This window comes from Cupressus sempervirens, chromosome 5, assembly GCF_028749045.1.
Source record: "Cupressus sempervirens isolate cs-2001-9-10 chromosome 5, ASM2874904v1, whole genome shotgun sequence".
NCBI lineage: Eukaryota > Viridiplantae > Streptophyta > Pinopsida > Cupressales > Cupressaceae > Cupressus > Cupressus sempervirens.
Window position 1 is genome coordinate 354,907,675 of NC_143122.1, and position 14,526 is coordinate 354,922,200.

At 35.0% G+C, this 14,526-nt stretch overlaps 1 protein-coding gene across 1 annotated transcript in view; it reads left to right on the forward strand.

The window, feature by feature from the left end:
- Nucleotides 1-1,531: 1,531 nt before the first annotated feature.
- The window catches only part of LOC149556195 (U11/U12 small nuclear ribonucleoprotein 25 kDa protein-like), a 51,879-nt gene continuing 38,884 nt past the window's right edge, over nucleotides 1,532-14,526 (forward strand). The window contains exons 1-3 of the mRNA XM_089830326.1: nucleotides 1,532-1,673; nucleotides 1,784-1,883; nucleotides 2,119-2,218. Coding sequence (XP_089686452.1) covers nucleotides 1,532-1,673; nucleotides 1,784-1,883; nucleotides 2,119-2,218 — 342 coding nt within the window. The remainder of the gene's footprint in view (nucleotides 1,674-1,783; nucleotides 1,884-2,118; nucleotides 2,219-14,526) is intronic.

Consider the following 14,526-nt stretch of genomic DNA (forward strand, 5'->3'; position numbering starts at 1 on the left):
AAATGGTGTAGTATTGAATCAAGTTCACTCACCCACACACACAAAAGGATACATGTATATGTAGATAAGATAGAATTGAATACGTTAAGGGCCCATTTGGTTGCAAGCATATGAATGGAGAATAGGAACGTATATTGGGAATATGAATGACTATTCCAATAACCACTATTTTTTGGAATGGATATAAGCTCATTTTAGAGGCAAAATGAGAATATGTATTCCTATTCCCTATTCAAATTGATGAACCGAACAAAAAATAGAAAATTGATTCCAAATTTTCTACTCCTATTCCAACAACCAAACTGGCCCTAAAGGATATATAAATATACAAAGAATTAAGTAAAGTTCTCAACTTTACATCAATGTACACCATTTATTGATTTATAATTATATTAAATCATTACATCAAAATAAGTCAAAAATGAAGAAAATTATATAGGTGTACAAATTTGATCATTACAATGATAAAGATTTAGACAAATCTTATCATCTATGTACTTTAATAAGTAGTGCATGTGAATTTCAAATAAAAGATGACAAGTCTTTATCATTTCATAATTACAAAATTAATTTTTATAATTTAAAAAAAATAAATTTTCTAACTAATTTTTTTTCTTGATTTATACTTTATTATGTATCATTTAAATTCTATCTAAAACAATTGTTATCAAAATTCGATTGACAATTATGTTTTCAAAAACCTCTTTTAAAAAGAAAATCAATATGAATCAGTATCTATAAATCAAGGAATAGTATCAAATGAGTCATGCAAAATTTGAAAAATAAGATTTAGGAATAACATAAGATGAGTTCATTTATATAGAATTTGAAAAACTAACTAGATAATAATCACACGCAAAGACTAAAAAGTTACTAAACAAAAATAAGAATACATTGCTTAACTGTCAAGTTGAAGAGATCCCTATTATCCAACATAATACTTTAATACTTTTGAAATTCAAGATATATTTAATTTAAATTATTTATACCTCATTACCCATCATCAAACTCCTATTTAAAAAAAAAATTGTTTTCCAAAATAATTAATAACTTCTTGAAATGGTATATCTTCACCCATAAAACAACCATCCTCCACTCATGGTACTTCAATACCTCATTGTGTTTTTGATCTTTTCCTTTTTCTTTTTCTTTTGTGCTGAGTGCTGATGGTCGTTTTTAGGTCACATTTCCATCATCCAGTCCTATGAATTATGAAGTTCAATTAATTTTCTTCATAATATTCTCACACACCTTTAAGCGTCTATGATGAAGACATAATTACACTTTTATTGGTCTACACGCCAACCGATGGGCACTTTTATTTTGTCAGTACTAAAGAAATATCGCAAGAAAAGGTAAAGTGGGTCTGTGAATCAAGGTAAAAATTCTCCTCTCTGGTACAGCAAAGCATCTAGCATCATTAGTTGCAATTCTTTTGAATTTTTCTTACACACGTGTCAAAAGTATGTCGAAGATTTGAAATTAAAATCCATGAAAATCCTATTAAGTCAATTCTAGTTTCTTAAGTTCTATGCTAAACAATATGAAATCAAGGGAAGAATTAACGCTCATATCACAGAGTGGGGATGACAAATCCCCTCTGCTATCTGAAAATGATTTCTCTACTGGTTCTATTCAGCTCTCTATTCTCAAGCTGGACAGTACATCATTTAGTAAGTGAAGCTGGGTAAACATGCAATCGAAGTGTCGAAGAAATCAACCCATGATCATGTTTTTGAAGTTGGTTTATGATATGATTCTTTTTTTAAAACAAATTTTGCAGATGTAAGAGTCAGCAGCAGAGCTTCCGTTCATGAACTGAAGAATGCTGTTCAGACGGAGTTTGGTGTATCTAAAAATGAAGAACAAGGCAAGATTCCCTGGTACATCACTTTTTACATTAATAAATCTGGATTGAATTTTCGGTCTCTCGAAGAAAGCACTCTTTGGATGTTTATTTTTGCGAGTTAAATTCTTGGGTGTTTGTTTTCAGAAAGCAAATGGTTCTGGGTGTTTGCTTTCTGAAAACAATTTGTTCTGGGTGTTGAGTTTTATCAAATGGAATGTTCTTTCTTCAGGTCGATTTTGATTATAATTTTTCGGTTCTTATTGTCTTAGGGGTATTGTGTGGGGGAACTTTTGCTTGACATACCAGTCTCACAAGCTTGTTGATGACAGCATCTTGTTGAGCAGTCTTGGCATCAAAGATAGTGACCAGGTATGCACTAGTTGCCCATTTTGTTTCGAAGATTTATATGGGTTTTACCTGTTGTAAGACTCATATTTTTGAGTTGGCTTCTATGTTTTTATAGCCTTCATGAAATTGAAGAATTATGGTCGATACTATGTCTGGAGTTAAGAGTCTTTTTATATGTTCAATCTAAGTTCTCAACTATAAAGATCAGATTAGGCACATAAGTTATGTACTGCATAGAGGTAATTTTTACCACCACAATTAACTATTTCGTGTGCCAGTGAGGCTCTGGGGATCAAATGAGTGTAAGTTCAAGATTTGGTACTTCCAAACGCATGACGAATTTACCTACCTTGTAAATGATAAGCGCCCAATCTTTGTGTACCCACAAGAGCGTTTGCCCTTTATAATAGCGCTCTATGCGATAGCTAGAGTGGTTTTTCAATACAAAGTAGCATGTTGTAAATAAATACAAGAGATCTTTAAAATGCTGCCCAATGCGTTGCTGAAATTCCTGAAGGAATGGACAAAGAGGGTTTGGCAGTCTGTTATATGGGAGAAGACAGGAAACGCAGTCTTCATTTCGTTTTCCATTTTATTTTCATTTGTGAAGTGCCATTTACACAGTTCACAGCTTAGTTTCCATTTTTAGGTGCTTAAGTTGGAATCCAATGGATTGGAATATAAAAGGAACAGTTGGAATCCTTTGCCGGCTGAAAACCGAAAGGAAGACATTGCCAGCTTGAATCCACTGCAATCTAATCGTGCGACCATTGTTAAGTGTTAAAAATTAAAACAAATAAGGAATCAATATTCATTGCTAAGATATCTAGGCGGTGGCGAGATTGCCAGTTTGCAGGTGACCAGCAGTGATATACAAAAGTAGTCATTCATGTGGTCGGCAAGAAGAGTCTGATCCAGGAACAGCATCATAAATCACAAGGAAATAAATAATTTGGTACCATGCTTTCATGTTGTAAGTTCATATTCTCTTTGAGTTGGTTATATACTAATCTATGGCACCCATCGTGCTCAAAGAATTTAATGGTAAAAAGGGTCTTGCATTCGCACATAGAAGGAAGCAACAAACTATTTGATACAAAATAAATGCTGAAGCTATTATAGTACAACCATCAACCAAAAAATATAAATACTCACAACAAACCAATTGTGTCGATAAGATTAAAATAAACAAAAACTACCACAAAAGACTTTCCAGCGCAGTGCAACTCCAGCAATACACATTCAAGGAAGCTGCTAATAAGTGGATAGAGGGAGCAGCAAAGAAAGTGTGAATTCCCCTATGTGGATTTAGCCAATATTGAGATGGTTGTGGCACATGGCATATAAAGATTCTAGAGAAATTAATTTATTTTACTGCCCATGGAAGGTGGTGTACATTTTTCTCTATTGTGATGTATCTGTTGGTACCCAATATAGACTCCGTATTTAAAATTCTCAGTGTAAGGTCTTGAACCTTTTTGAACTAAGGTTCGAAGCAGTTCGAAGTGGTTCGATGGTTTAGATGGCTTATCTTGCAGGTCCAGTGCAGAGGTTCAATATTGTGAGATTTCTGGTGATCTCATTCCACATTCAAGTTCCAGATTTCATTCAAAAATCACAGCATGCTGATTCAGGGATTCAGGAATTTAAAGGGCATGTGGTGTGCATATATAAAAGAAGAGACCCCCAATGGACTTTAAGTGCTCCCGGCTCCCGAATATGATCAGAATATCATGAAACAGAGAATGAACATGAATCATTCGATAATCTCCCCACAAGAGAGTCCTATTCATAATAAGTGATGCTACCAAGAAAACTGTTTTTTCTTTCAAATTGATGATTTGTGCGAAGAACAATCATCAGTCTATGGTGTGCCATCCTCTTCTAATGTTTCTCAACTTAGTCGGGGTGTAAGTCAGTGGATCAATCTGCATTTCCCATATGTTTATTGGTTTACATGGCACAACAATTATGTTCAGATTATTGTTCTCAGAATATACGAAACCAGTAAAGTTTCAAAAGTTTGATGATTCATAATGAGTGATCTGGTTCAATTAAGAAGTGCAGTGATTCAGAGACTCCCCTATTTCAAATTGGTGATTCAAACTTTTGAAAGAGGAGATTGTTTGATAAAGATGCGAGCACATATCCAGATCATGGAGTTACTGAGGCTGTCAACAAAACTCGGGCTACAAGTTTTATGAATAACATTTTCAATGAATCATATTCCACACCATAATATATGTGGTGCAGATTCAAAGGAAGATTGATGAATGGGCACGGGCTTGGTGGAGCGATTTTATCATAAATCAAAAGTGATTCTCCACCATCGATTCCCATCAAGTTTTTGTGTTCGATGAAAGGGACATTTGTTCAACCAGTCGTGGAGGACTGTTTTGTGTCTTTGGAGCATATCCTCTAAAGTTCAAACGAAGGATTCATTATATATATATTGAGCATGAAGGAGGTCTGTGAGGTGCCGATTAGAACAGGGCATGGAAACTTGTTATGATATTTGAAGTAATCTTCCCCCTGCTATATATATATATATATATATATTGTCATGATAGACATGGAGGAAGATGCCAAGAATCGGCTTAAGTAAGCACAAGGTAAAGCAATCGGGTCTTTCAATAATGAAACCGGATCACTTCATCATGTTCGAGTGCTTACGATTTGGTTGACAGAATGCTGACAATGATAGCAATTGGGGATGTCAAGCAAGGTATGCACAGTCATGAATCCACCAAAGACATGAAAATTGTCAATCAAATGCCACCCTCATAAAGAGATGGCTATCATTATATGGGACAATCCATAAAGAACCCAACGAATTCCTCTCCCATTCTAAGTGCACTGGTCATGATTCAAGCAATCATTCAGTTACAAATTACAACACGGATTATTGCCCAAGAACACTAGTCCGAATGCAAAGATGATGTTTGCAAAATCGGTAAAATGAATTCATTATTCTCATTGCCTATGAATCATCGAAAGATGGTGGCTTAAGGGCTTTTGGAATCAATGTTAAAATGACGGTCTGATTAAAAAAGGGGGAATATATATATCATGATGGGGCGACTTCTAAATCATTGAAGTTGTTTTGGAATCCTGAGATCAGAACATTCATATATTATGATATCATTCCCTGAATGAATTGCTGGCACTTGTTAATACAAAATCTTGTGACAGAGTCGGTGCTTCTGAATCAAGACAAAGTATATTTGAAGAAGCCAATCATTTAGCCTCGGTCTACACCAGTCCAGCCGTGTGGTTATCCGAGTTCATTTCTTGATCTTTGAAACACTGACAATGGAACTAAAAATCAAGGGAAGCATTACAAATCATTCAACGGTTCACCAACTTGGCATTCTGTAGTTGTTCATATATGTTTATAGACAAAATCTAAGGCACAATAGTAAACACGTGGGATTATGTATCAAGCAGTGCAAATCCATCTTCTCTCTAGCTTATAAGGCCCATGTGACACCCGATCATTAGAGTCGCATGCTACCATCGAAGCCGAATTCTCCATCCACGGTGAATGGCTCAATCACAGAGTAATAGACTTGATCTCAAGATCTCCCTCGCGTGGTAATCAAAGAACAAACTTATGTCCTTAGAACATAGATAACGGGGATTGACTTTGAGGGGTCTTGATAGCTCATTTAGTAGACCATAATAACATTCTCATCAAGCAGTGATTCGAAGTTGATACCGAAACCAGTGGGAATCATTTCATCATGACTAAAAGTGATGATAAGGATGATGCGTTCCATGTGTTTGACCGAATGTCCCTAAGATGCATGAGCAATACTCGGATATACATGTGTATGCATATGGTGAATTCGACTGGTATCTCTTCTACCATTGGCAGACTCTAAGGTCCAATGGTTGCAAGAATCAATTATTATAACTGATAGACATCATCGGAAGTAAAGAGGTCAAATAGATCTGAAAAAGCTAACAGAGGGGTTCTAGTTTTGTTCCAGTTTTTTCCTAGATTTGCCAGTTCTTCGAGGAAGGGAAAGCAGACTTTGGGGCTGTAGGAAGAGCAGAGCCCGTCTTTTTTTCTGAACTGTGTGTTAGGAGGAGGGGGGGGGGGGGGGGGGAATTTTGCTTTTAAGCGCAATGTAAGGGAGGGAATTTTCGCTTCTTTCAGATAGTGATTCTGATGCAACCATGTAATGAGACCTTTGTTATCTTTTACATTTTAGAGAAGGGAGACTTGGGAGATAATTGCACACCAAAACTTTGAGTTTGGGCAGTTTTCTTTCCACTGATTGTTATCTTTGTGTAACTTTCAGTTTTCTCTAAATGCATTTTAGTGTCGCTGTTTTCTGAATACATTTAATTTCAAGATGTCTTTGAAGCTTTGATTCTTCGCTTTCTCTGGTTTTCATTCTCTTTGTAATACAGCATTCGTGTAGATGAACTGCGTGTCATTTATTGTTTATTTCCTTTCAATCATATTAGTTTTTTTGCATCTATTTCGTGTTTACGGATAGATGTTTGTAAACCTTTTGTGCTTTTTGGTTAAAAGCATCCATATTTGTATTGCTATAAATTCATTGTAAATCATGCACAGGGAGCTGTACCCAGATAAATTCAGAGGGTGCTTACGCTTTTTAATAGCGATGTGACCGAACTGTTAGTGCATATTCAGTCTTCCTTCTTGGGCTTTTGGGGTTAATTTGTATTTATTTCTTTGGAGGACAATCTGTTCACTAACAGTATTCTAACCGAGCAGCTCCCAAACTTGTATATTGCAAGGGCTATTGTGGGATACAAATCACTATGTACTTGTGGGTAACACTATGTATTGCATGGAGATCTTCTATGTGATTAGGGTTGGGTTGGGTTCTATTCTGGATCCCGGATATGTGCTAAGATGGATGTGATGAAGAGTTAGCCTTAGATGGCTGTTTTGACTCCTTATGCAGCATATTCTGGTGCCCTGTAAATACATGGATGGGAACTTATTTGTGGTAATCAATCAGCACGCTAGTAAGTGATTGGCTGGAGCAATTGCTAGAGTTCCATTTCCATCTTGTAAGCCAGGAACTCTACCTGAATGTCAGTAGTGGGTAATATTTCAATCATATCAGTGCAAGTGATGACAACATAGTAATAGCAAGTCTCTAAGTGCAAACTCCCTCCCATAAAAGTTTGAACTTTCTTTAGAAATTAAATTTGTCTTAATTAAAAATTTAATATGTCAACAATGAGAATCCCCCAATGAGATTCAATTTCTTGTGAACAGGGGGTTACAGAAAGGGATATTTAACAACCCGTTGTGTGCTAGAGAGCCTGAACCTTAAGGAAATTCAAATATAAAATACTAATAAATGATGCTACATTGACTCAGTTTAATTATACAAAGTACAAGTGGGCTTGGATATACCTGTGTTCAAGCCCATGTCATACAAGTAACACAGTTGAATCCTGATAGCAATATCACAATTTAACTTGCTGTGAAAAATGTCTCCTACTTATCAAGTAACTCTTTATTCAGTGACCAAGCAAAATGGGATTTTCTTTTTACTCATATAGGATGTAGTGCCCATATTTTTTCTGAATCTATAGACAAATTTGGCATTCACTTTTGGTGATTGGAGAGAAAATTAATGCTCGCTCTTCACATTTGGGATTGAGAATTTTGTTTTGGGGAAGTTGATTGTTCATGTTATGGACATCTTTATTTGCTTGTTTGATAAACAGTGATATCGAGGTTGTGATGTTTCTGAACTAGTATTGATGCTGTAGCTGGCTTTTATCCTTTCTATTTGCAACAGAAACATAGACAGTGCTTTTGAATGCCGAAGCCTCACAGTCAATGAAATTGGAACATCAAACAATATTATCTAATGAATACCATCTGTTCCTCATCGTGTCCTTTTCTGCTATGCTTTATTTTTCTGTCTATTCTTATAAACTGAGGTAGAATCATGTTAAAACAGAGTGTATAATTGTTGCCAATAAAATGTCAGCATCTAATTAGATTGGTACCTCCCAAAGGATGAAGTTGTCTGGGTCATAAGTTCAAAGTTGGCATATCTACATAAACTTATAGTTATTTTCAATAAAGTTACTGCTTGATGGGGTTTGGGTTCAACCTCCCTAGTTAATTATCTTAAATTGTTCTTGACAAACTTCAAGATGTACTTGTGGAATTCACTTGCATTTTCAATGATGAGTTGCTAATCTATTTTTTGGTAGACTTTCTGAATACTTCCTTGGCCTTGTTTGATCTGAAGCATAGGAAATTGATTTTACATCATGAGTGCACAACAATATTAACATTAAAATTAACTTAATGAGATGATTGATTACATTTCAATGTATAGGCAAAGCCATTTCTTTGCTTTCCTTGTACAGCCAACTGGTTACTTATATCCAATAAACTAGCCAAAGATATTAACGTTTTAAACTATTTAACTCTCAATATTAATACATGGAACAGAACTGTTTTGAATCACAAGGATCACAGAAGCAAACAAGCTCTTCCTGCCCACCCCATGGTCCAAAAGAGGAAAGTCTAAAAATCTGCATCTTTGATCTGACTCACCTTGGTACTTTGTAAACTTGATGTTATCTCTTGGTACGGATCACTTTATGCTAACACTTGTACACATCATCTCAGGTTTTTGCTTTTTGCTTCACATTATATGGTGAGCAACAACTATCAGTCATGTTCATCCAGCACCTTCTTTCTGACACTAACACAATAATGTTGAGGTCCATCACAACATGCCTGTGACCATCCATGCTACATGCAACACAAACAAGATATGTCATTGCCCAACAACAATGACTATTGTTTTACACCCACAACTCTTAGGTGCATTCACGATGTTAGTTTTCTGAATGTGTTGTTTGGCTATTGTTCTCTTTCAGCAGGGTGTAAAAAATAGTAGCTTTGTTTTTTCTATCCTTCAGTTGAGTGCAAGTCTTCTCTTCTATTTAAATTGGTTGTCGAGATTAGCTGCTGTTTTTATTTCTAGAACCAGGCACTTTCTGTCTTTCGCTTTATTTTTTCTATAACAGTTTTTAAAACTAAACTTGGCACTTGATCAAGATAGGTGTTTGTAAAACATAGAAGCTTCTCTTATTCAGTGAAAAAGATCTAAGACATCTAACTATGTAGAGCAAAAATGATAGAAGAGAGCACCTGAGTGTATCGTAATTTGATTCAGTGTAATAAAAAAGAGAGTTTTGAATGTTAAATGTTTAATTCCCAGCAGTGAGTGTTTGCGTTATCTTACTCATTAAGTTGTTTTGATTGAACTTCAATTTACAGTTACGGTTAATTTTATGAGGGAAAATCATATTTGTCATGGTGTGAAAATCTGACAAGGGATCAAAGAACATTGACTGAAATCTTCCAGATCTGTGTATGGAGTGCATTGCTACTTGTGAGAGGGAGTTTACAGAGAGTTTCAGTGCCCTCTCTTAAGTGATTTGTCATTTAAGTGATCTGAACTTGTGAGAGTTTGTAGAAGTGATTGCTTATGTGCTCTAGTGGCTGGAGTATTGGTTTGGACATGTCATAGGTTGCTGACCTGAATTATCCTAGCTAATCTATCTGTTTTCAGTTTAGTCATGGCAAGTATTGGTCTCAGAGAGTGTGGCTGCCTTGAGGGTGCTTCTAATCATATACCTTGGAGTTGGAGATTGCAAATGCTACTCGAGGAATTAAATCTTTGATTTTTTATTTGGAACCTAATGTTGCATCTCCTATTGATCTTGTTTAGTTTGCTGAACATAACAAAAGGTTGGACAGGATAAAGTGAATCATCCTAAGATCTAGTGAATGACCACTTGATCCCTCATGCCACAAAGAAGATAACAAAGGAGATATATGATGCTTTGACTACTTTGTATTAGAGTATGCACATTTCTCATATGATGCTACTAAAAGAACAAGCTTCGTGCCAGATGTACAAGTGATATTGACATGGAGGTCACTTACATTATGAAGATCACTAAGCTTCGATAATAACATGCCATAATAGGGGTGAAGTTTGATGATGACAAGTTGGTGAACATAGCTCTAAAGAGTTCTCCCTATATTCGGACTCATTTGTTTGAGTTGTCTACACTTGCAAAAACTTGCACCACTTTTTAGAAGCTTTGGGATAATTTTATATAGGAGGAGACTAGACTAGAGATTGTTTTAGCCAAAGTAGAAGAGAATCAAAACCACCTTCATTAGGAAGATGAGAAAAGGTGGTAAGGAAGGTGGACTTGGGAAGGATTTGAAGTGAAAGAATAAACATTCTTTTTAATAGGGAAGGAAAAAATGATCATTTGATGTGTTTAAATGCCATAAAAATGGTCAATATGCTTTCATTGTCTTGAGAAAAAAGGGAAGGGACAGCAACAATATTAGCCAAAACAATTCGCAAGGAATGTAGTTTTTTAAGTAGTAGATTGTATTATATATGTCTCCTGCGCCTCCCCATTGCTCTATTCATCCATGCTTGAGATAATCTTATCCATTGTGTCATGCTTATCCCCAAGCATTGAAGTTGTTGTAGGGGTGGTGCCTATTCATTGGTGCATTAAGATACATGATTTTAAATGAGAAAAATTTCAACAAACTATAGGAATGATATGCAAATATGTAGGTTGAACTTTGTGATGATGCTCCACATTCTATTACATGGACTTGATCTATTTTGTTTTGCATGCCTTGAGGCAATGCAATTAAATCTCATGATGTTTTAGATGTTCTTGGTTTAACTAAAAACTTGCCTTCAATGTTAACCATACTAGATCTTAGATTCTGAAGTGTAGTTGAATTTGATGACCAAAATTTAAGAAGTGATTATTAGAGGTCATAGTTAGGATCTTGGTTGACTATTGGCTAGAGGTATGGAAGAGGGTGAATTTTATAGTCATATTCCTAATTGAATTGAACATGGAACCTTGATAGATGATAGTGACAAGATGTAGAAGATTTGACAGAAGAACTTGGTCACTTGTGCAATGGAGCATTACCTCTCTTCAAGGGCACAGTGTAGGATTTCCTAACTTCAAGATAGAGAAGATGGGAGTGTGCAAGGGTTGTGGCATGCATGCCAAGGTTGCTTTGCCTTTTAGTGAGCATAGATCAAGAGGATTTTTTATCTTATCTAGAAAATCATTGATTGGAGGTAGAATAATCAACTCCACTAATTTATTCATGGGGTGGCTTACTACTTCATTTATTAAGTTTTTCTTCCTTGATGTCTTCACAAATGCTGACAAAGAGGTTAGGAGGGCCTCTCAACATGCATTGGGAGGATGACACTTGAGGTTGTTGTGAGGGACCTTATTATTTTAAAATTGAAAAACTATAAGCAAAGTAAGGGAATGATTTTGTCTTTGCCAGTAGCTATCAAAGAAAATTAATGTATCTCCACCTAGATATGTGAAGTTTTTTCTTATATCTTGTAAGTTACAAACTACATTTATTAATAAAATATTGTTTTTGTACAAACTCTTGAATATCTTGTTTTTCGGTTCTTGGTGGAATGATTGGGATGGAACTATCCCAAGTTTTTAAAAGCTAACCCTTAGGATTTTGTCTCAACCTAATAGTGCTTATAGTTGTGAGTACAATTGGAGTTTGTTTGACTTTGACAAGCATAAAATGTTATCTCAACACCTCCTTAATGACCTAGTTTTTTTGCAACACAACCTTTTTCTTTGCACAAAAAAGTTGAAGGATAAATCATAGGAGTTTATTGTTTCGGATGATATTGTTTCCTATGCTGATTGGACCATGTAAAATGAGGAGCCTTCCTTGATTAAAGAGGACAGGATTGTTGATTTCAAGAGGCAAGCTATGGAGGATGTGGATGCAACAAAAGCACGAGAGGAATTGGATGATATCAATGTTGATGATATTATAAGATGAGGTAGCGGAGTCATTTCCACCTAGTACCCTTCTAGGACAATCAAGGAACCACAAATAGGCTTGAGGATTTAAATCTTCATAATTTCACTTGGATGGGGAAGAGGATATTGTAAATTCCTTTCATTTGTAACTTGGTAGAAATGCAATTTATGGTGATGATTTTGAAGTCAATCATCATTCATAATAGTAACCAACTATTTATTGTATTTGCATGATGGTGTGATTTTGTATGCTATTTATATTCAAATCTAAGAGAAAACACTTTCCTAATATTGTGCAGACCCATTTGATCCATCTTGTAACTGAATGTTGCATAAAATTTGCATTTAAAAATAAATAAATATATTTTTCAAGTTGTTGAGAGTCACCGAGTTGAAATTTTTTGGTTTATTGAGTTCAGATCGAGATCAATAATGTGAACTATGGGTGAGACCATTAAAAAGATAGGGAGATTTTTAAAATATAGGAATTTGAAATATTCATATGACAGTGCATCGCCATATTTATTATATAACCACATTATGAAACATTAGAGTTGTTGAATTGAGAATTAATACAAATTAAGACACAGATTAACAAGATTTCAATTTTTAATCATTTCAGTTTACATTATCAATGCGCATATACAACAAAAAGAAAAGATCAAAAGGCTACAACCGTATTTGTCCTCACCTTTTCTTTTTGAATGGTGGACCTCAAATATTGACAAAGGCAATCCATTTCTTATTATGTCCCAGTTTGACAGAGAATTAAAGTTATCATTCTAAATCCTCATAGAATTCTTTGTTCCAAATAAACTGAAATACCCATGAAGATTTACCAATAAACTTTGCACCTGATTTAAAGATCTGATGGTCAAATCAGCCCGAAACTTCACCAAACTTAACATGCAAGTAAACAACAGAAAATAAATATTATTTTCATCAAATCAACCCCTCAAAGCTGATATAACAGAAATACACTTCTACTATAAATCAATCCAAACCAATGAGCAAATATGAAGCCTGAAATATTCTGCAAAATCACATACTCCAGGATAAACTCACCAAACTTCAAGCCAAATTTATTAAGAACAAAATATCATAAAAATATGTAAATTAACAGCAAACCCATGGCTTCAAAGCTGAAATGAACTTCTGAAACCCCCAACTTTCTCAGAACCAAACTACCTACAAATCCAAAATACTGAGAATTGTTTCAACTACCAAATCTTCCAGCACAATGATAACCTCTGGATGAGATTATTCTATGGTAATGCTTGACTCTCATCTTAAATCACCTGGTAATCCCTGACTCCCGCCTTAGATCACATGGTAATCCTTTGACTCCCATCCTTAAATTACCGGGAAACCTTCAATCATCCCATTCTACAAGTCTTCACTAGTTTATCAGCCAGTGTACAAACAAGCATAAGCTCTGATAAAATCGGCAACAAGAATGATTTACAAAAGTGTTAACTCCTTAATATAACCAAATTCAAACCAAAGTGGGTGCCAAAATACAACTTCCAAGGAAAAGGAAACTTTCTTATGCCTAGTGTCTATGAATTATCCATAACTTGCTGAGTTTGCCAAAATTGCCAATAAACACTAAAAGCCAACAAACCATTCAAGTGAGTTTTCCCCAAATCCTCACATCAATAAGGGGGAAAGATATTTAAATTAAACATCTGTTGAGAAGGAAATATATTCAAGCTTAACCAAAGATGCTGGGAAAATAGGACATTAATTTAATAAGTACTTATTTGATAAATTGGTTTGCATCATGACAAATAATATAATAAATTAATATATTTTTCTTAAAACTGTCCTATAACCTTGACTTACTATTTTTGATAGTGGTAACTTACTATTTTTAGTGAGTTTCCATTTTTGGGAAAAAGGGGACATGCCACTTCCTCAAAGTAAAATTTCATCCTCAATGCTTCACATCTTTTGAAGGACTGTCATGAACCCTTCTTTCACCTCATAATCATCAAAAGGAGACACTATTTCAGCCCTTGGTGCACACCTTTTGGGATTAAAAACATTGGTGGCCATTTGAAATGAGGTGTTCATAGTGTTCCATTTTCATATCACAATGGATTTAATATGCTCCATATATAATCCCAACTCAAGAGCTCCACTATGGATTGCTTGCTTCATCCACCCATGCATGTTATTAAATATCTCGTCAATCTTTCCAAGACTAGGAGTGTATTGGTGTATTTAGTGACTTGCACAACAGGGGACATGAAGAAGCAAACGTATATATAGACAAAAATTTCAAAAAAATAAAGAAAAGGACTTAAGCTATAAAGTGAATGTTAAAATAAGATAAACGAAAACAATTGACAAGTTAAAAACATTATTAAATCATTATTTTAATAAAAAATAATAATCTTCTACCTCATAATAGACCACCAACCATCATCAAAGATCTTTTT